General features: G+C 31.5%; 1 protein-coding gene across 1 annotated transcript; it reads right to left on the bottom strand.

Annotated features, from left to right (window-relative positions):
* Positions 1-6,674: 6,674 nt before the first annotated feature.
* Positions 6,675-18,502, bottom strand: LOC133829686 (cycloartenol synthase-like). Its single transcript, XM_062259447.1, has 15 exons — positions 18,296-18,502; positions 17,987-18,181; positions 16,518-16,607; positions 13,862-14,062; positions 13,047-13,134; positions 10,889-11,055; positions 10,589-10,777; positions 9,564-9,677; positions 9,350-9,475; positions 9,130-9,252; positions 8,579-8,734; positions 8,117-8,488; positions 7,294-7,374; positions 7,121-7,204; positions 6,675-7,016 (listed from the first exon to the last, which is right to left on the bottom strand). The coding sequence occupies exons 1-15, from the start codon at positions 18,497-18,499 to the stop codon at positions 6,876-6,878; spliced, it is 2,331 nt and encodes a 776-aa protein (XP_062115431.1). The 5' UTR covers positions 18,500-18,502; the 3' UTR covers positions 6,675-6,875.
* Between the last annotated feature and the right edge of the window lie 6,208 nt (positions 18,503-24,710).

Raw genomic sequence — 24,710 nt, 5'->3', positions numbered from 1 at the left:
CTCTTGCAAAACCCCATTGAGGAAAGTATTATTTACATCAAGTTGACGAATACACCATCCTTTAGAAAGAGCAATAGTCAACATAGTCCGAATTATATCCGGCTTGACAACTGGACTAAAGGTTTCATTATAGTCAAAACCTTGTTGTTGATGGAACCCTTTAGCAACAAGCCGAGCCTTGTACTTGTGGATGGTACCATCGGGATGCTATTTCACTTTGTACACCCATTTTCACCCTATTGGAGTTCTTCCAGCATGTAAATCCACCAAAGACCAAGTAGAGTTCTTTTGTAAAGCATGAAACTCATTTGCCATAGCCTCATGCCAATGAGTTGTCTGCATAGCATATTTAAGACTCCTTGGATCAGCTGCAGCAATGCAGACTTTGGGCTTGTGAATCCCAAATTTAGCTTTAGTAACCATTTGGTGTGTATTTGTACCTGCAACAACATTAGTGGCATTCACAGTAGGATTGTTAGTTGAAACAGGATTAGACATTAAATGATTTTGGGCAACATCATTAACATGTTGTGGTGAGGATATCGACACATGTATAGGTGGGTCAACTTGGGGCATGGGAGGTATAGATGATATAGAAGCTATTGGAGATGAAGGAGTAGATTGAGTTGGTAAAGAGGAAGAGGAAGTGGTGGCTGTAGTGGGTGGAGGTGCAGATTGTCAAAAAATAGACAGAGTTGGGGGCTTGGCAAATGGCATTCGATGGTGTAGATTGTGGGGAGGAAGACAGTGGGATATGGGAGGGGGCAAAAGGAAAAGTATCTTCCTGAAATAGTACATCTCGAGAAAGATATAGACAACCTTCCTTTTAGAGACACTTGTACCCCTTGTGAGTCAAACTATAACCAAGAAATGTGCATGGTGTGGACCTATAATTGAGCTTGTTCCTATTATAGGAAAACATAGACATCCAAACATTATAAGCTTTGAATAATCTGGTTTGACTTGAAACAAAACTTCAATAGGAGAAACATTAATAAGGATAGGTGTGGGCATTCAATTAATCAAGAATACAACAGTCCTAAAGGCTTCATCCCAACACTTCAATGGCATAGATGATTGAGCTAACAAGGTAAGGCCACTCTCCACTATGTGCCTATGTTTACGCTCGACAATAATGTTTTGTTCATATATGAATAATGCCAAGAGTATCAAGGAAGCGTGTAAAAGAACGATATTCACCCCCAAATCGGAATGAATAATGACTTTTATTTGACAACCAAGTTGTAATTCAGCTTGAGTTGTAAACTTGAAAAAAGTGGGTAAGGCTTCATCTTTGGTTCTTAGTATATAGATCCAAGTGTGTCTAGAGAATGCATCAATGGAGCTAATGTAGTATTTATAGCCATTAAAAAATGACACAGAGGCAAGACCCCATAAATCTGAATGCAAGATTTGTAAAGGTGTCGCATAGATAGTGGTAGAAAAAGGAAATGGCAGCTTATGATGTTTGCCAAGACCACAAGCATTTCACAAATCTGAAACATTTTTATTATTAAAACCAATGTTACAAGAGTTAAGTATAAATCTTACAATCTTTGTGGAAGGGTGTCCTAGGCGATTATGCCATAGACTAAACACATTATGGGATACATAAATTGAGCTACTTAGGCATGTAACATCAGAAATTTCATGAAAGTGTGATTGAGGAGGAGAGGAGAAACTGGCTGATGAAACAGATTGTGGAGATTTAACAATTAGAGCAAGCTGAATGGGATCAAAGCGATAGAGACCCTTGTGGCGCCTCCCAAACAGTAAGATCTTCCTTGTAGCTTGGTCCTTCACATAACAAAATTCAGAGTGAAACTAAAAAAAATGCATGCTTATCTTGTGCAAATTGAGAGACACTAAGAAGATTTTTTGTAATTTTGGGAACATGAAGTAAATTGCGCAAGTAAAGGGTTTAGGGTACAGGGGAGTATGAAATGAAGATTTCCCGACATGTCACTACAACAAAAACACAATTTTAGGACACTCACCTAGATGCGAGTCCTAAAAACAACTCCTGGACTTTTTAAAACTCGCATTGCGAGTCCTTAAAGAATTTGTTTTAAGGCTTGCGGAGCGAGTCCTATAAACTATGTGTGTTCTAAAAAAGTTTGAAATTTTTTTAACAAACACCTCCAGGAATTTTTAGGACACTCATTGCGACTCCTTAAAGAATCTTTTTAGGACACTCATTGCGAGTCTCTAAAAACTTATGTGAGTCCTAAAAGTTTGAATTTAAAAAAAAAAATACAAATTCCCTCCAATCTCCTGGACTTTTTAGGACTCACGTTGAGAGTCCTTATAGAATTTCTTTTAGGAGTTGAAACAAATTAAAGTTTTATAAATAACTAAATTAAAAAAAAAAACCCACACTCATCCCCCTCATCTTTCTCTCTCTCCTCTCTCTCATTCCCTCTCTCTCGCCTGAAACTTTGTCGAGCCCGACCGCCGCCTTCCCCACCACCACCAGCAACATGCGCCGCCCAGGGAGTTTCAAAGGCCATCGAAGCTTCAACCCCCGCGAGCTCGAGCCGTCACGCGCCACCTATGACGGACAACAGAGCCTTCGGTTTTGGGTTTTCCCAAAGTATCCGACGAGATTCCGACCACCTTGGGTCGTTATGAGTCGAGCCACCACCACCATCGTACTCAACACTTTCATGCGAGCAAAACCCAACCAAGGATCGGGTTAGAAGTCGTCGGATTTTATATTTGGTGTTCGTCGGAATCTATGGAGTCCGAAACTTTTTACCTCCAATCCGGCCACCACATTCCGTTCCACGAAGAACCACCACCACCACCATGACGTTCCCTGAGCCTTAGGCTTCGAAAGACAATCACTATTTTCTCAAACCACCGTCGTAGGGTGGTGAAGCTGTCGTTGTCACCGGAGCTTCGACGGGAGCTTTGGCTACCAATTCATTTTTTTAAAATAAAAAATAAAACTTTTTAAGGCTCTCAAATAGAGGACCCGCGCTCCGCAAGCCTTAACATACCTTATTTGTAGTAGTGTGTTTAATATCCAAACTTGTACCATTACTCATATGAATCTGCTATTCACCAAAGTATTCAGAGGTGTGGATGAGGTTGCTGTGATCCGGAGTAAGGTGATGAGTAGCTCCGGAATCGGAATACCAGCTGCCATCTGATACAGTTTCGGGCGTAGCTAACGTAGCTTGCATATCACCACTCAAAGAATTTGGGGAAATTTTTTGGAATGATTCAGGGCCATATGACGATTTGTCAATCCTGTAGAAGCAACACTACTACAAAAAAAGGTCATTTGTGACCGTTCCTAACTGCCACAATTGATTTTTTGCGTCAGTTTTGAAACTGACGCGGAATCCCATGACGCAAACCAGCCTGTCATTTACATCAAGGCCCAACTCTCACAAACGTGGCATTTGTGACATTTGGGCACTGACGCAAATGCTATATTAAAAAAATAAAAAATAAAAACGCTATGAACCTCGACCCCGTGTACTTAGCCCCTAGCCACCTTATGCGACCCCAGCCCCCCTATACCCAGTTCCTAGCCAACCACCTCGCAACCCCCATGACCCCAGCCGCCCCCACGACCCCTGCGACCCCAGCCACCTATATGACCCCTGCAAACCCAATTCGAGAAAAAAATCAAGGGGAGGGATTTTGGGTTTTGGTTTTTCAAACAATACTCTTCAAAATAAAAATTATATACAAATTTTTTTAAAAGAACTATATATCAGGTTCATAAACATATTATATTCATCAATTTCATTTTAAAATTACAAAAAAAAATGGAAAAACTTACCAAAATGGGTCAAGAAAGTTGGAGGTGTCGATACTTGTTAAGAGAAAACCAAAGTTTTCGAATTTGGGAGAATGAGGAGCTCGAGGACGATAGTTAGGATTTAATACTAGGCGCACCATTTGCGTCAGTGGGCAACTGACGCTAACGGTATGTTTGCGTCGGTTGCCTACTGACGCAAACAGTGTGCTAACGACGTTAGTTGGCCACTGACGCAAACTTCGCTAATTAATAGCGTCAGTGTTATCACTGACACAAATGCCCCACATTTGTGGCAGTGCTCAATTGCCACAAATGCTGATTCTCGATCAATGACGCTAGTCAACTTTGTTGAATGACGCGTTTGATTGACACAAAAGGGGTATTTTGGTGTAGTGTAAGTTTTTACCTTGTGACCTTGCTTGTGGCAGAGCTGACACTGTAGTTTTCATCCCAAGAGTTGTAAGACACACAACCAGCACCTGGGTAGCTTTTGGCACTTCCGAAGGGTGAAGGAGGGGTATCGGGAGCAGAGTAAGAGGAACCACGACCACCTTGGTTGTGGAATGAGGGTGAATTTCAAAAGGATTGAGGATTATACCTATATTGAGGGTAGCTGCCTCTGGAGTAGCCACCACGGGAACCTCCATTGAAGAACCATCCACAAAGGTTGTTCAGTTGGGACTGAGAAGCAAGATTGGCCTTGGCAGTGACAATATCTAGCTCCTTAGCTCCTTTATCAATCCAAACTTCTTGGGCCATCAAGAGAGCTTCAATATCAGCTACAATATAAGGGTCAGTTCGAGTGTTAACAGAGATAATGAAAACTTCATAATCTTTGGGTAAGCCATTGAAGATGGCTTCAATCTGATCTTGTTCAGAAGTAACATGACCTATGGAGGCAAGAGTATCAATCAACAATGGTTTATTTCTTGAGTAGATATTCACTTAAGGAACTAGTCATGTGAGTATTACAAAGAAGGGTTTGAAATTGACTTATCTTGACTCGATTTTGAGATGTGTAATGATCGGAAAGGGCAGACTAGATCTGGATTGTGGAATCATGTCCGATCATCTGATTGGTCATTTTCTCAAACATTGAAGAAAGAAGCCAAGTGATGAGCAAGCTATCATGTTGCTCCCAATCTTGATATTCTGGACTGAGACGATTTGCAGCTTTATCAGCATCAGTCAAAAACTTTGGTGGAATGTTGGAATCATCCAAGAACTTCTGAAGACGATTGTTGCGGATGGCATGAAAGATTTGGTGTTTCCATGGAAGAAAATTGTGGTCATCTAATCGAATGGAAAGAGCGTGCGAGAATTGAACGAGTCCTATTCTTGGAAGAGTGACAATAGCAGAAGGAGCTTGAGAAGAGGCACCGCCATTGGTGGAATCTGAAGCTTGAGCCATTGGTGATCAAGAAGCAAAAGGATCAAGAAAGACAATGAGTCAAAGAGAGGGCATTGATACCATAATAGATTTCTAAGAAAGAAAGAATGAACTGAAGAAAAAAAATATATTGTATTGACTTAGCTGATGAAAGAAGGATCAGCTTCTTATATACAAGCAGTAAAGATAGTTAGTTACAACTGAAAAGAAAGAAGTTGTTAAGCAACAACAATAACGAACCTAACAACTTAACAAACTAATACAAGCACTAATAACTAACTAACTGCAGCTACTCCTTAACAACCACGAAAAGAGTAAATACATAGACATTCGACTGTTTTGGATAAGAGAGAAGATCGAGGAAGATGTAATTGAGCTAGAGAAAGTTAAGTCTGAAGAGAACCTTGCTGACTTAGGCACTAAGGTGCTCACTGTGAGTAAGTTCAAGCAGTTGAATTTACTTAACCTTAGTAGCTAACTGAAACATAATATCCACTATCCAATCACGAGGATCACTATCTCGACCTGCGAAGAGCTATATATTTCACCTATGATGTGATTTGAAGAAACAAGGTGGAATTGTTGGGTTTGTTTCTACAAATCCCAGTTTTAACAAGCTTTAAGTGGCAAATATTCTTTAAAAGGCCATGTGCCTATAAATACCCGACTGCTTCTTTTTCTTAGATAGAGGTGAGAGAGTGAACCTTTGTAAATGAAAGAGTACAGAGAGAAAGAGCAGAGTGTTTTCTATGTATTGTGAGAGACTTTGTTGAGAGAGAACAATTGTATGGGAAAGTGCTGGGTTTTATCGAGCGTAGAAGAACATCATAGATGAGTTCTTGTTTATGAACTCTTGCTCAACTGTAATCTGTATTTCACTACTGATATAGTGAAGATTGTGATAGTGGTGGATAAAATTCTGGTGTCTTCTTATTCTTTTAATTTTCTGCACTTAATCTGTTTGTGATAATTACTGTGTGTATTCTGTGAGAGTGTTAATTGGTTTTAGGTCTTGATCTACTTTCTCTATTTTCTACAAAGAACTATTGGTGAATATATATAATGTTATAGTAAATAAAGTGGTCAACTGGTTTATCAAAAAACAAGACTTAATACACATCACAGAGACTTAATGCACATAACTATAGGGATGCCAATTTAACCCTTGGGTAAGGGTCCCTGTGGGGACCCACCCCTAATGGCGCAGGCGTTCCAAATCTGTCCCGTTTATATTATAATTTATATGTTTAATATAAATATTATTAAAAATATATAATATAATAATTTATATAAAAATATATATTTATTAATTGTATAATTTATTGTTTTCTAATTATTTTATATTAAAAAGTATTAATTATATTAATTTATTTATCAATTTTAGAAAAAAACTAAATATTTTTATTAAACGGATACCCGATAAAACCCTGACCTCGAGATAAAACGAGAACGGGGGAGCCATTCCCGACCCTGCCCCGCCCCGTTTACATCACTAATCACCACTACTCATAGATGAGCTTTCTTGGTTTTATTCCACTATTTTGATACATAGCTTTCACAACAGAGCATTACTCTGCTTCTCACGACTATAACATATTTCACCGTCCACATGATCCATTACTATTGACTTTAACATTTAACATAAATAAACTTAACATTAAATAGACTGAACAAGTTGACAGATGCCCAATGATTTATTATCAAATCAACTTAGGATATAGAATTTTCCTTATTCTTAGAAGAAGGCAACAAAACTCGAGTCAAGTAGTCTCCGAGGGCCCATATAGGGTATGTGCTTCTGTAGGCACCATAGTTGAGCATCATGCTTCGATTGGTCACTCCCACAAGTTCCTATGAATAATAATTTCCCCAAACAAATTATCACGTGTGCAAAACATCTTAATAATTAGCATTGTATATATAATAAACATATATACTTGTTATTATAACATTACCTGTTGTGGAAAATCCCCGTTTTCCATTTGTGAATTGATCAACAATTTTGCAGCCTTATGCAAGGGCATGGGATCTCTCTCGGCCTATATATTTAGATATAAACATGCATATATATTATATATTAAATATATGTATATTATGATATCGATCGATTCATATTGGACGTACGTACCTGGCCAGCTTCGATGAGAGCTAACATGGCCCATGCAGTGTTTACCAAGTGTGGTTTATCTCCTTCCAAATTGGTGTACACCTATTAGTATATTTATATATATATATATATAAAAATCAATATGATGAGTGGTTTTGTGTATATAAAAGTCACATTTAAAAATGAGATTGGATTTTATAAAATATAAGAGATAAAACATAGATATGAATGAGTTGTTTATTTGCCACTAATAAATGAAAAAAAAAAATTAGAAACAAAGATGTGATTTTTTTTTCTCTCCATTAGAATACATTGAAGATAAAAGACCAAATAAGATATAAAATTATCCTAATTTTCCTTAATAGAAATAAGTTATTTCATACTAATAAAATTGATTAAAAAAATTCTAACCTTTACTATAGTTTGGTAACAAAATCACCTAATAAAATTATCCAATCCAATCTTCTACGTACTCTTACATGTGACCATTGTGTTACCATAAATTAAGAATATTGTAGTTATTCAACACTAACCACAATCTGGTCTGTACCCATATATTCTATTTTCAATTTGTATAGGGAAGTATTAGAGAAAAATATCGTGTGTGGGTACATTCAACAATACATAAGACTATGGATTATTTCACTCATCACCAATTGATTTTGAGATGGAACCTCATGCTTCTTACCATACACTTCATTCTACTTAGACCACTTTCCACATTCTAAGGGAGAACCAATAAAAAATTATACCAATTATCGTCTATCAGATCATATGATCGATATTGGATACCTTAAAATGCAAAAGAGCAACACTCGTAAATTAATTTAAATACACACCGCACCTTGTTTGAGCACGAAAGAGTGCTCTCTCCCCAACCCCCAGAACAAGGGAGTTGCTTGGAGAGCAAGAAACGAGAGGCTGCTCGAATAGAACGAGTGGTGTGGTAGGTGCGGCCAGCCGCGACCAGGCCTTTTACGGCGAAGCAAGTGGCGTAGGTGTAGCACACACCCCATGATCCATACCACGACCCATCTTTTTCTTGCTTGCTCTCTATGAACTCTGCTGCCTTTTCTATGCATTCTTCGATCTCTTTCTTCCTGTGCTCCTTGTATTTCTCTGTGAATGACTTCAGCCCTTTGATCACTGATGCTGTGCACTCCACGTACTGGTGTTCGATCATGATGTTTTCAAATATTTCCGCTGGATTAAACATCTGCATATATACATTTTCATCAATGTTGTAAGTTTTATAATACTCTACAACAAAAAATATATCTTGGTATCTCTAAATATTTATATATACCTCTAGCCAAGCGTAGGATCTTGTGAGTTCATACGATGCAAACCCTCCATTGTTGTTCTGTAGAGATAAAATAAGATGAACAGCATCCTTAAGGTGTTCCTCTGGTATGGCTTCTCCCACAATGTCAGACGGCATGTCTGATAGTAAGATGGCTGCCTGTTCATATGTATGTATAGTAATTATATTAGAATATATATATATATATTTATTTATGTTGAAATATTAAGCTTTATTTATTTGGTTCAAACTCTTATATTTTTAGTTAGTAGATAAAGATTATTTAGAATAATGTACTAGTTAATAATTTAATTGTGTTTTAGAAAGATCCCTAGCGTCCAATAACTAGAGATATAATCTCATATTTTGTATCAAGCCAAAAATAAAATTGATTTTTGTAATAAAAATTTTCTTCCAACATAATATTATCTCCAGTATTAAGCTTAGTTTTCGATAAAGTTTTCAAGTTATCTCCCATACTCATCTTAGTTTTAAACAATTTACATTATAAGAAAATGTAGATTTTTCATGAATTTACTATATATATATATGACCTTCAAGGCTTCGCCAGTACAATCAGTGACGGGCCAACCATTGTCAGCAGTTGAGAAGGTCCATCCTCCCTTTGAAATGTGGCGATTCCACTCACTTACATCACCCCAACTGTTTTTTCTTATCTTCATAATTCAAAAAAAATATATATATATATATATATATGAATATATAATAGTATATAGCAGTACATATATACATATAATAATAAATCTTAATTACTTGTGATTTTTTGATGAAGTAGTGAGCTTTCTTAAGCATTGAACTGTAATATTCGCCATCCAAACGGGTTGCCATGATGGCTTGAACAGACATAGCACATTCCCACAGTTGAGACCCATTATATATCTGAAACATGAGCAGGTGATGATGATGACATATATTTACATATACATATATATATTAGTAAGTATATAATTAAGTAAAGAATAATGACCTGCATTTTCAATCCATCTTCAGCCAGCCAAAGGTAATCTTTTACTCGAGAAAGGTGAGACATGTACGCTTTAGAACATGGGTCCTCTACCCAACAACAAATCATGTTGAGTACCTGCATGCATGCATTATCTTTGAGCACCACTAGTGCCCTCTACCAATACTACATATATATATATATATAGAGTGTTGTTATTTGTCACATCCGACACCACATCAGGTGGCACCCATGATTAGTTAGCGATACCTCATAATACTTATTAAATTCAAATAAGTGTGTGACTCAATATTGCATTGCACCAATAACAGTATGTTATCTCTTTGTAGTGTTGGACATCAGTGGTGTCCCTTAGCCCAACACCACAAGAACATATACTCTTATTAGTACAATCTAGTATCAGATCCCATGCGTTCCAATATACTATAGAGTGTCCCCTCATGTAGTATTAGACATTAACTTAAAATGTCAAATAAAAACACTATATTTTGATATATAGTCTAGCACCCCATATATATAGTGTGATTAACACAATATAATATTATATTAGGTCTCATATATTTTACTTAAAAGGGTTTATACATTTTTAAACCATGTGTTTTGACTAATTATCTATTTAGATTCTGTATTTTGACAAATTATTTTTTGAACCCTGTATTTTGTAAAATTATTCAAATAGGCCCCTAAACCTGATTTTGATGAACAAAAAATTAAATATAACAACACAGCTCTTAGACAGAATGACTGTATTTTTGTTCTGAGTTGTTAGTTTGATAAATTATTTGTGATTTTAGTTCAAAAAACTTTGATCAAAATCGGATTTAAGGGTCTATTTGAACTATTTTAAAAAATACAGGGTCCAAAAAATAATTTATCAAAACACAGGATCCAAACAAGTAATAAGCTAAAATACAAGTCTAAAAAAACATAAACCCTACTTAAAATTAAATTACGTGTACACCAAGTGGTAATTTAGACCCCATGTACCCCTTAATTAGCAATATTCATATAATAATATGGAGGTTGACCTTGTTGACTGGGCCAACGCAGACATAGTTAGTGTTTTGGTCTTCGTAGTGGATATGTTGCATGACAGCACGAAGAGCCCTCTGCCTGAGCTTCGACAAGGGCCAACTCTTCAGAAGAGGTTCTCCTATCTTATGCAGGCAATCCCAAAGCATGTCCTGTATCTTTGGATGTGGATAATACGAATCCTCCTAATAATGAAAATCATCATCACCATCATCACCATCATCATCTAATAATACATGTGAATTATTATTATTCTATATATATATATATATATATATGTATATAAATACATATACCTTGTAGCAAAGGTTACGAGAGGCATCCCAGTCGATTAGATGATAGGGAAGAGTATAAAGCTCTTTCCTAAGAGACAAAACCAAGGAATTAATAGGACCCACAAATTTCTTCCTGTATAGATATGACATTGGCAGATACACCATTCTACAGTGACACCACATTCGTCCTGCATCCATTTAAATATATACAATCTCAATTTTTTTCCGCACATCTATATAAAAGAATTTTTTATTATTATTATTTTGTTTATTTGAGTTCATTTAGGATCAATGTCAATTTTGTTTATGTGTCCCTTACAAATTATAGTGAGGCGAAATAAATAATTATGTCTACTTTCTATATAAGTTAAAAAATAATATTATATACTTGTATAATACATATATATATATAAATAAGTAGTTTGGTTTTTATATACAAACAAAAATTTTGATCAACTGCAATATAATCATATATATATATATATATTGGTATAAATTTAAATTATTAAATAGTTCAAAATAAAACAGTCTCACCTAATTTTGTTGTTTTTTCTTATTTAATGCTTCTTGTTTTTTAATATTTATTTATATTTAATTTCTAATGATTTATTTTTTTTAGGAAATAATTATACTCCTATTTAAATTTATATATATATATTTTTAGAAATTTTGAATTATTTACGGTGTCAACATTTATAGTTCAAATATTTTGTTGTACTCGTAAATAAAAAAAAATACGTGTGTTAACAGTACCTTAAATTATTTAGAATTTCTCGAAAATTTGTGTAATGCGTATTATGACTACAATGTATACAATCATATAAAAACAATTAAGATTCTAACTATCTACGTACTAAAAACACAAATAGTTTTAGAGGGGATTTCTCTATATCTTTTATAACAGTAATTTTTTTTGCTCTTACTGTACTTTGTCGCTGGCTCTGCCACTGAGTACATTGCAGTGATCTAGTCCTTATGGGGAAATTTTTCACCGCAGGGTAGGAATTCCCCGTTAATATTTAGGCGGGGTTGGGTGGGTTGGTATTGAATATCCTGCCCTGACTCCGCCCAAATTATGTATGTATATGTATAATTATATTATATTATTATTACATATTAACACTAAAAAATTAATCTAATAATTATTTAAGAAAAAGAATCATATATAATTTTCCCTAAAATATATTTATAAAGATGCACATTATGGTTCATTATTTAGATTTGATGTTTCAATTTAATTATTTCTAAAAATACTATTTTGCTTTTAAGACCATGTTAAAATATTTTCGATTCGATATTTTATATTTGGATGTAATTCCATAGATTATTTGAGTATTTATTTATTTTATATACATAAATAGTTTTTAATATATAAAATGATAATTCCAAATGGGAAACTCGATACTCGATGGGAATTTCCCAAACTAACCCACAATAAATTATGGTGCAGATATGGTATAAAAAATTATAGTAAGGTGGTAGCAGTAAATGAGATACTATCTCTACCCTACACCATTTATATCCCTAAATTCACTAACTCATAAATTCCAATCTCATTTCCGTTGTGGTTTTGAATTTGTAAGACTTTTTATTTTATTTTAATGTAACTCTAATAAAATAATTTTCACTCATTTTTTATTCTCATCATTTTAAAGTTTACCAACAGGTAATCTTTAATATTAATTTAATTATTTTGTTCTTTCTTTTTAATCATAAGTCATGAATTATTTCCATACAAATAAATGTAACATTTACGATATATATTTTTTATAACTAAATGTCACTTCTAGTAACAAAAAATTACTTGTGACTAAAAAATCAAACTTGATCACAAGTTGTCACTAATATAATTTTAGTTACAACCTATTAATTTTAGTAATAAAGTTTGTTGTGACTAAAAATACATTTAGTGATAACAAATTGTGATTTTTGTAATTAATACTTTTAGCCACAGACTTTTTAGTGATGACATAAGTAAGATGATTATTTTTCTTCAGTCACAAATTTTTTGCTTTTAGTCACAAAATTTATTGTAACTAAAACTAAAAAATTTTGCAGTAGTTGATTATAATGAATAGTGATTAAAAACACTATTCAATAATATATATTTATTTTGACAAAAAAGTATATATTTACGTATATGTATAATATACATTATATTATAGTACGTATAACGTACCTGGGTGCATAGGGTTTAGAGTGTATGGAAGAAGCCAAAGCTCTGGAGGTATTGGATTGTTGCCACTCCATTCATATACCCCAAGTACCTAATTAATTATAATATTATCAATTGTATATTATTAACTCTCTTTAGAGAATTGCTAAGGAGCACCATTGGTTCCCAACACCACAAGGAGTTGGCATACCACTATTTGTATAATCCAATATCGGGTTTTATATATTTAAATTTAATAAGTATTATGGGGTATTGCTAACCAACCATGAGATGTCACCTCATATGGTGTTGGGCACTTTAAGGTGCCAAATAGCAACACTCCTCTCTATACTATATTATAGTTTTTTGTGATATATATATATATATATGTGGACAATTCTCCTATAGATGCTTCACTTTAAGCCCTACCAGTAGGGCTCTTCACTGTTCTTGACTCGTAAACAATTTTCAGCGCGGTTTTTTTTTATGACCGTGTATATTGTAGTTGTTTAGAGCATCCTGCAAATTTCCATAAAATTCCGAATAGTTTACAATACTAAAAACTAGGTTCAAACATGTTGTTTTCCACGCGCATAAAAAAATTAGTCACGCGTGCAACAACATGTTTGAACCTAGTTTTCGGTACTATAAACTATTCATAATTTTCTAAAAATCACGTCGATGCTGTAAATAGCTACAATATATACGGTCATAAAAAAAATCGCGCCAAAAACTGTTCAAAAGTCGAGAACATTGAGACCCTCACAGGTAGGACTTAAAGTAACTCTAATTATCCTATATATATTTATATATATGAGTGAATGAATGTTTAGTTGTACCGAGAGCCACATTTTTCCCCAGGAAGGAATGTAGGTAAGGCCACCATGGCAGAGTATCCATGATTTGGCTTTGTTCATAGCTCCACCATGGCCACCCTCGTCCATGTTTTCTCCGAGCAACCTCAACGCCGCGTAGCTTAGCCCACTACTGATCATGGTGCTTCTCCCTCCTATGTTCAATCCCCATCCCCCATCTTCATTCTGCATCTCGTAAATATAAAGTATATGTTGTGATTAGAACAATAACACTCAACCACAACTTTGTTACTAAATAGAAATAAATCAGAGAATTTAATCAAACGAGCAGGATATCAAAAAATCCTAACGATTAGGTAATTGAGAAATGAGTAATGATATGTGCACTTAAATATTACAAAGAGTGACGTGACAGTAATTTTTTCAACCAATTATATTTATTTGAACTTTCTGTTTCAAAAAATAATGTCACATCATTATGCTTGTAATGTTTGGGTGCATATATTGTTGGTTGACATATCATTACTTGAGAAATTTAACAAGCAACAAATCAGAAAAAGGAATAGCAAACAAATTTTGTGGTTCAACACATGTCATTATGCCTACATCCATAGAAAACGAACTCTAGACTTCTCTTCTAATTTTTATTGATTAAAAACCAAAAAAAATTACAGCAAAATCTTTACACAAGAGTTGATCAAACTCAATTACAAAAGAATTTTGAATGTTGATGAGAATAAACTCATGAGAGAAATCTAAGATAGTGTGCTATATTTGGCACAAAAAGTCAATATATTATATATTTTGTACAAATTTTGGTTTTTTTTACGTGGATGTAGCTATTTGATTTGTTGGAAACGTTGGCTCGAAAGAAATAGCCAAACTTTTCTTTTTGTAAGGACTTGAATCATTGGATGTAGGCATGATTGTAGTTTCATTATTCTTTTTGTAAACAAAGATGGCTTCTTATCATCTAATTTACTTAGAGACTAGAATATTTGGCTTGTTATTTGTTGTCATCTTATTATGTTTGCTGGCTTTGTTCATATTATTTCTAAATGCTATAGTTTTGATACATATTCTTTTCTTTTGCTAGATAATCTTGGAGAAAATTCCCCTTACTTTTAGAATTTGTTTGAGGTTTGTCAAATATATGCTGACAGAACAATAGGTAACTATATCAAGCTGGTCTTATTGTTAGAATTTCAGTTGTTTTCTTTTAAAGTCAATAACATTTGCTAGCAGATGGTGCACGCAGGTTGAACAACATATTTTGTGACATTGGTCTTAGGATTCTTGTTATATATATGCCTTGGTCTTAGCCTATGAATCTTGGAGCTTTTAAATCATCATGTTTCATTCATCATATGTGCATTTTTCACGAGCTTAGTACTTGATTGCATTATGTATATAAATACATTTAAAATTTAATTCCTTGTAGGCCAAGTGTTTTGGTTTGTGATGTTCTGAATATTTTTGTTGCAGTCTTCAGAAACGAGAGGGATAATGGCAGTATATGCCACTAGACAGCTAAGGAGAACTTCCGAGATTATATTTATTGCAATCTGATGTTTTTTGTTGAAAGGACAAGCTTTTCACACACTTCTCATACTCCATTTCGTTTGTCCTTTTATAAATAATGTAAAATTAGAACAATTTTAGAGTGACATTATTTGTAAGATCTCTCAATAGAGTATTAGATTGAAATATTTAGATTGTTATTAAGTCTTATAGTTGGTTTGAGTTTTTTTATGTATTTGTTTTTTTTTTATTATTGATAAATGTTGAAAGATGTTATAAGCTAGTTTACAATACATGTTAATGAGAAATTTAATTTTTTTGGCATTTTTTAGCATTTTCTTATAATACATTTTGGACACTCAAAGGGGATCTATTTTTTAAATTAAAATGAAAATTGTGGCTGCATTTTTTTTTAAATAAAAATACTTTTAAGGACATGCAAAGAGAGTCATAAAAACTTAATTTAAAGATACTTAACTGGATATTTTAGAACACGCATTGCGAGTCCTAAAAACATTATTTTAGGACTCGCGAAAAGAGTCTTAAAAACTTACTTGAAGACACTCAACGGGACTTTTTATGACTCGCATTGTGAGTCCTAAAAAAACCTCAGTTTTTAAGGCTCTCAAATAGAGAACTTATACTTTGCGAGTCCTAACAACTTTTTTATGGCTCGCTAGCCTTTTTTGTAGTAGTGGGTATTACTCTTTAATTGGTTAGTAATACCCCATAATAATAATTAAATTGAATTATGTTGGACCCGATATTGAATTTTACCAATAATAATATACTACATTCTTGTGATGTTAGGCACCAATAGTACATCTTAGCAATTTTCTTGTTGAAATGTATACTAATGGTGTTTAACATCACATTAAATGTCATACTATTATTAGTATAATTCAACATCAAATCTCACATATTTTAATTTAATAAATAATATTATTAACCGCTCATATAAAATGCTAACTCACATAATATCGAAAACCTTAATATGATTTTGCCGTCAAATGACAATGCTGAAATAGCTACCAACAATAATATATAAGAGACTCCAATACCTAACATAATTGACTTTAATATATATATGCACCATGTTATGATACAAGAAACTTTATTATTTATTATGAGTATAGTATTACTATATATTAATTATTACTTGATGATTGTAGATGTAGCGACATGCCTCACGTCGGTGCTCAAGGGGTAAGATGGCATTAAGAGCCCCAGTCACACTCAATCCGATGACCTACATATATACACGTCATTATCAAACTCATTAATTATTAACGTACATATTACATATTACATGCTGGTTTAGTTTTATTTATATAATTTATTAATTATTTTTATTAAATATATATTAATGTCATATAAATTTTAAAATAAATATTCTATTTTAATTAAATAATTTATTTTATTTTTGTTTAAGTTTATATTTGTTCTAGTTTTTGAATTTGAGAGTGACAACAAGAGATTATATATTATATGTTAATGTAATATTAAATATTATACATGAATTTTTAATTTAAGTTTATTGTTAATTTTTTTTAAAATAATTTGTTGCTAATTTACAGAAAATTATATTATATGTTTAATATAATATTATTTTAATAAGTTAATTTAAGTTTAATTAAATTTAATTTAAGTTATAAAACGTTTAATTTTATTATTTTTAAATTTCATTAAGTTAACAATAAATAAATAAAAAAACCATTAAAATAAAAAAAATTCTGTTATCTACACACTTATTATATAGAAGAGATATATCAATATCAAATATTAAATATTGTGTATTTTCTTGGTCTATTTTGTTGCCTCCACATGGATGCACAACAAAATATAACGGTGTATAATGTAGTTACAAGGGATTGCCACAAATTTTCAGGAAATATGTCGAAATCAAGATTCAAACAGCTTATTGCAAACGTATTTGTTTCAATATTTATACACGAGTGTAATAGACTATTTAAATCTTGATTTTGTCCTAAATTATCTAGAATTTGCTGAAATTTTTTAAAATTATATACTACTATGTAAAAAATATAAAGTTACAACTTTTCCATATACCAAAAATACTAAAAATATCTATAAGTAATACCCAAATTTTTTCCAATATATAATATTATTCTACACTATTAACTAATACTCATATTTTATAAACGAATTTACATGTGATTGAGATGTATAAAAAACCAGCACATAGAAATGTAATATAACTATATATATATACGTACCGTACATAAGCATGCTATGTATATATTAATATATTTACATATAATTATGTACATACTATTTTTCATCATTCACATTTTATTGGTTAAATGCAACTCTTGAACGTAATCAATAAAATCTAAAATAAACCAATATGCATTTATATTATAAATATAGAACAACGGGTTAAAATTATTAGAGAAAAATATCTCCATTTCATTGGAAAATGTGTGGGTAAATTCAATAATACATGAGAACATGGGTTACTCCACTTATCACCAATTAGTTTTGAGATAGAACCTCATACTTCTTACCATGCACCACATTCTACTTCTACACTGTCATCCACAGAAATAATTAGTTTTTTTCGATAAGGTACTTATGAGTATATATGTCTGGAAAGATGGTACGTACCAGTGCTGGTAGAAGAAACAAAGGACCGCTACATTCACTGGGCCAAAAGCCATCTTGAGTTTGCAAAGTTGAAAAGAATGACAAGGCTCTTCTCAACGTGATTTTCACTTCTTCCTTGCTTATTTCTTCTCCACTTTCCACCTTCACTCCATTTGTTATTGTGTTCTCCACTTGGTTATTATTCTCCCTTGCAAACTGCAACAATATCATAATCACCATCATCATCATCATCATCATATCATTATCATTATATATATATATATATATAAATGAAAATATAGATATAGACAGAGAGATAGATAGATATACATGAAGCCTCATTAGAAGATCAGAACTTTGTTTGAAATGAGGGCGGTTGTGGTGAAAGTGATGGCGAAGGTGTTGGAGTTGAGCTGTGTGTTGAGGTGATAAGCTGCTATGATGGTCCAACTCCCAGTACTGTCTCCCTATGTTCTCGTTCGCACTCTTCACCCAAGGATCCTCTTTTCCCTCTGAAACCCTTAGCTTCCACATGATGATGATATAGCTATATTATATATATATATATATATTTATTTATATATAATCTTCTCTACTGCTTCCTACGTTCATAGAAGAAGAAGAGATGCATATATATAGTAGAGTAGTAAATAGTAGTAGTAGTAGTACGCCTTCTCTATAATAATATGTCAGCATTACAAAATTACCGTACTATCCCTCGAAGTTCAAACTTACTTGTTGTAATTTGATTAAGGGAGTTTGTGGCTATAATATCTTCGGGGATGTTTGGTATGGGGCTAGATTTGATAGGAATGATAATGTCAAATCTAATCATGTTTGGGTAATTTTTCTAAAGCTTGAGTTTGTATTTCTAAATAGGTATTAATTTTTAGCTTGATTTGATAGTAATTTTGACTCAAACCCATACCATAAATCAAACATTCTCTGAGATTTCTTTTCATTGCAAAAATATCAAAACGTTGCTTTTTTGGCATATGTAGGTACCAACAGTTAACTCTAACTTTTCACGTGTAAAATGTCACATGTGATCGAGAAAATTGTTGGACCATGGTGCATAATCTTTTAAAAAATCATCTTTTTAACTTTTTAAATCATAATATTAATTTAAAATTAAAAAAATAGTTTTATAAATAGGAAAAATAATTAAAAGTGCTGATTGATTTTTTCGTTATACGGAGTAATAATAAATGAGAAGTTGTTTTGTGTGTAAAATCTAAAGTAAAATAGTCTTGATTAATATCATTAAATAGAATATATTACATAAATATTTTATGTACAGCTTGTTATGTGAATTTTCTGCGTTCAAGAAGATTTTAGTCTATATATAGAGGAGACTTTGACGAATTTTAGTTATAAATGATAGTCTATTTAGACTATTAAATTATTGAGTCAAGTTTATTTAAATTGATCATTTAATTAGTATGTTGTTAAACTTAATTGATAGAATGAGACTTTTGTAGTTCTTGAACTAAAGGTCTATTGCATTTAATATCTAACTTTCTTTAATTTGATTTGTGTAGAGCATTGTAAGATGAAGACAGGCACTTGAGAAATCAATGAGACTTGAAATCAAGGGTCAGCCAAGCTCTTTGAGCAGACAAGTTGTAACTAGGATAATTGTAGTATTAGTTATATATTTAAATGTAGTTTCATGTTGTTTTTATTTGTCCCGTGTAGATATGGCGAAACAGTTCACAAATAAGCGTCGTTCCATGGCTACATGGGGCAACAATTAACAAAAAATGTCATCCCAATAATTTAACGGGAGAATGCCTCATTGGTCATGCATGAGACGACACTTACATGAGAATTGTCATCTCATATATTACAGGATATGATATTTTTATTTGAAATGCCGTCTCGTGCTAAAACATGATACTCACAGTATGGCATAACAGTATTAAAATTGATTTATGATCATTCTTCGACAGTTTTAATCTGTTGTTCCACGTCAATTTTATTGTTGTGACCATAATTTTATTATTGAACAAAAAGAAATTAACGAAATGAGTAGGAAATCAAAAAAACCTAATGAGTAGGTAATTGAGAAATTTAACGAGGATAAAATCAAAAAAACAAATATGAAAACAAATTATGCGGTTCATGAGACTAAACTCTATTACAAAACACTTTTGGATGTTTATGAGACTAAACTCTGCTTAATTTGGAGAAATACATCTAATACATATCAAAACCAATATATATTAATATATATATATATATTCAAAGCCAGTTGACACCAAAGAATCTTAAACAAGGTCAGTCTTGAGAAAGTGGAGTGGGGGCCTAAAATAGATTTTAGTATAATTTTGGGGCCTTTAATTTTAATATATATATTTTTAAAATGCATTAATGTTCTTTTTCACGATATCATTTGCTACAACATTAGCATATATAATGCTTGTTATATGCATTTAGAGGGATTTCAAAATCAGAACCCATTCTTTGTGACGAGAGAGATAATATTATTAGACTATACCTATATATGATCGACTACATCATATGATATATATTAAGACCACTTTATATATTACTATCAGTAATGACTGGAATAAACTTAATAGATTACTAGATATAAGCAACATACATTATGTACGTTTGCTTAGTTTTATTTATAGAATTTATTAATTATATTTATTAAATTTATATTAATGTTATATAAATTTTGAAATTAATATCCTATTTTAATTAATAATTTATTTATTTTTGTTTAAGTTTATGTTTGTTCTAGTTTTTGAATTTGGGAGTGACAACAAGAAATTACATATTATATATTTAATGTAATATTATATATTATACGTGGATTTTAAATATAAGTTTCTTGCTAGTTTTTTTTTTTTTAAATATTTTGTTGCTAATTGACAGTAAATTATATTATATGTTTAATATGATGTTATTCTAATAAGTAATTTTAAATTTAATTAAATTTTATTTAAGTTATAAAACGTATGGTTTTATTATTTTTAAATAATTATCATTATAAAATATATCAAAAATATTCTATTTTAATTTTTTTAATTATTTATTAGTTTTAAATAATTATCATTGTAAAATATTTTATTTTAATTTGTTTAATTATTTATTTATTTTAAATAATTATCATGGTAAAATATCTCAAAAATATCATATTCTAATTTGTTTAATTATTTATTGTTTTTAAATACTTATTGTTTATCCAAAAAACGGCTGCTGATGACATGGCAAGAATTTCCAACACGTGGCAGAGGAGCTGTTCGATCATCGACTTGAAGCACTTTAGATACGACCAGCCTAGTCGTACAGTCCGTTTATTTACGTATAAATTTGTAATCTTGTAATAATTGTCTAGAATATTTCTTCATTATGACCTTGATATCCGTCTATTAAGAAAAGATATAGCCCATTGGCCCATGTAACACTCCTTGAGCCTATAAATATACATGAAATAGCTCAAGGAATGGATCTTCTGGTTGATCTAAAAAAACTCTTGCTAAGAAAAAGAGAACTGTATTGCTATTATCCATCATTTTTATTATATCTTCATCTAAGGTCCATGAAACTCTAGAACCCTAGTTCTTTGATCACGCCTTTGAGGTTCAATATTAATAATAACACTAAGTGAACGTAGGTCATTACCATTATTTGGAATCAAACCACTATAAATCATTGGTGTTTTCCTTTTTTAATTAGATCTACTTCTCAATTGTCATCTTATTATTTATCATATATTTGACTCCGTGTCGGTTGGCCAAATCGAGGGTCAACACTTATTATTATAAAATATCTCAAAAATATATTATTTTAATTTTTTTTTAATTATTTATTTTATTTAAGTGTTTACAAATTACCGTTAAATGTAAGAATAATATATCATTAATTTTAATTTTAGATAAATAATTTTTTTTTTTTAAATATTTAAATAGCTGATAACACATCATAATTGACTTAAGTGTGTGTCCCGTATGCATGTCAATAATGCCTTCATCAACTCATATCTGGAGAATATTATTTAATTAAGACCTACTGTAGAGAGCGTTGCACCAATTTATTTAATGTTGGATTGACTTGACAAACTATATTGTCTTGTCTTCTTCCTACCTCAATGTGTGTACTGTTTTCTTTTCCATATTCTAGAATATTCTGGCAAAATTTATTTATTTTGTTATAGAAAATATCTTATATGGAAAGTGTGTGAATATATTCAATAATTTATAAGAGTATGGGTTACTCTACTCATCACCAATTGGTTTTGAGATGAAACATAATACTTCTTATCATGCATCACATTCTACTTCTAAATTATTTTCCACATTTTAACATAGTATCAAGAGCCAAATAAAACTCTAACGAGTATGTATCCGATCTAAATCAAAAACTGGTCCAAAAAGAGAGCCAAAAGAGCCCATTGTGATTCGAGGATAGTGAGCCAAAAGAGTCAACGAGTCACTTGCGATCGAGTCGTCCAAGATTAGTGAACAAAAATAGCCACCATCTTAAGGAGGATATTAGAGAAAATATGTCACATGGAAAGTGTGTGGATATATTCAACAATTTATAAGAGTATGAGTTTCTCCACTCATAACCAATTGATTTTGAGATGAAACTTTATATTTCTTACCATGCATCACATTCTACTTCTAAACCACTTTTCACATTCTAACATATTTATCTGTCTATTTTTTCTCAAGTAAATAATAAATTGTTTTTTCTTAATAGAGAGAGCGGTGGAGCAGGAAAGGTGAGATGTGTGTATAACACAAGAGCATCAGGTTACTCAGCTTCATGGCTGGTGTAGCTCTCGTTAACAAGAGTACATTGTCAAAGCATCTCTTCGTGACTCAAAAGTTAATCCTTAATTATTAATTATCAAATATCTATTGATTTGTAACTTAGTTGATAGTCACTAATTGCTATAAAAAGCATACTTATACACAAATATTATGCAAACTTTTAAAATGAACTCCCTTTTAATCTCATTTTTAATAATGCAATTTTTAGATGGAGCCAAAGAAAGACCACATTTGTTCAAAGCAAATTTAATGAAGGAAGGTTCTTTTGATTCTACTATCAATATATATAAGACTCCAACAACTAACAAAATTGACTTTAGAATATGCACCAAAGTTATGACATTAAGAAACTAATTAGGGTAGGTCTGGTAATATGTAATATGTCGTATTTTATTATATTGTATTATAATAAATTATGTTTTATAATATATTTTAATTTAGTAATATGTTTGGTATTAATTTTTACTAAAATATTATATATTTATATGTAATTATACCATTCAATACTAAACACATTATTATACAAAAATATATTATAAAACATAATTCATTATAATACAATATAATACGATATAATACAATACAATTCATTATAATACAATACAATACGATATATTACGATACTTCAAACACATCATTAATCATTTATTGAGAGCATTGTATTACCATTAATGATTACATGATGATTGTAGATGAAACCACAGGCAGTCGGTGCTCTAGGGGTAAGATGGCATTTAGAGTCCATGTCATCACACTCCATTCAATAACCTATATATAGAAATACATATATACATCATTATCAAACTCATTAATTATTACTTATATATATTTATGATATGAAATTTACTTATTTTGTACCTTATACCAAAGTGTAGTTTTGATTACCTCTATTACAAATAATACTATTACGGTACCATCAATTTGCGAAATCAGAATAAAATGGTACTCTGAATTCAAATTTGATCACAAATGACAGAGCATCAAATGAATATATTTTCATGAATAATTGAGTATCATTTTATACCAATTTTCAATTTACAAACACCCCATTGACTATTATCGAAAACACAGGACACAATTTTACATTAATTTTCAAATTACAGAGTACTTGATGATTATTATCAAAAGTATGGAATACTAAAGCTAGACTTTGTTAAAATACAGGATACCAAATGAATACTTGCCATTTATAATATATCAATATCAAATATCAAATATTGTGTATTTTCTTGGTCTAAATGGTTTCCTTCACGCGAATGCAGAGAAACTACCAAGGTTTTTCAGTTTTTTTTTTACAATTAACTACCAAAGTTTTTTTTGGCAGCAAAACCAAAAGTTACAAAAACATAGTTATTGTACCTACCCACTTAACATGATTGACTTTGTAGAAGGAAAATTGGCAATAAAACTACATAATATATTTTTTTCTTCACTGCAAAAATACTTAATCTTTTTTACGGTAAAATTACTTAATCTTTTTTTTATACGAAAAAACTACAAATTTTAAATATTTAGACATACAAAATTCAAACAAAAAGAAAAAAAAAATGAAAACTTGTTAAATTAAATTTTAAAAATTATTCATTACTTCTTAGAAAATTATAAAGATAAGATAAAAAAAATTGATAAAATTAAGACAAAAAATGATTAAAAGTAACACAATTTATGAATTATTTTTTTTAATTTCTCGAGGAAAGGCGCATAGTAGTAAATAGCAGTAGTAGTATGCCTTCTCTATAATAATATGCATTACAAAATTACCGTACTATCCCTCAAAGTTCAGACTTACTTGCTGTAATTTGATTAAGGAAGTTTGCAGTTAAAATATCTTAGGGAATGTTTGGTATAGGGTTAGATTTGGTAGGAATGAGAATGACAAATCTAACTCATGTTTGGTTAAGTTTTCTTTAATGGTTTTATGGTTTGTGTTTTCAAGTAGATCTTATTTTTTAGTT

This window comes from Humulus lupulus, chromosome 4, assembly GCF_963169125.1.
Source record: "Humulus lupulus chromosome 4, drHumLupu1.1, whole genome shotgun sequence".
Classification (NCBI taxonomy): domain Eukaryota; kingdom Viridiplantae; phylum Streptophyta; class Magnoliopsida; order Rosales; family Cannabaceae; genus Humulus; species Humulus lupulus.
The sequence above is the reverse complement of the archived record's forward strand: the minus strand, read 5'-3'. Positions and strand labels throughout refer to the sequence as shown.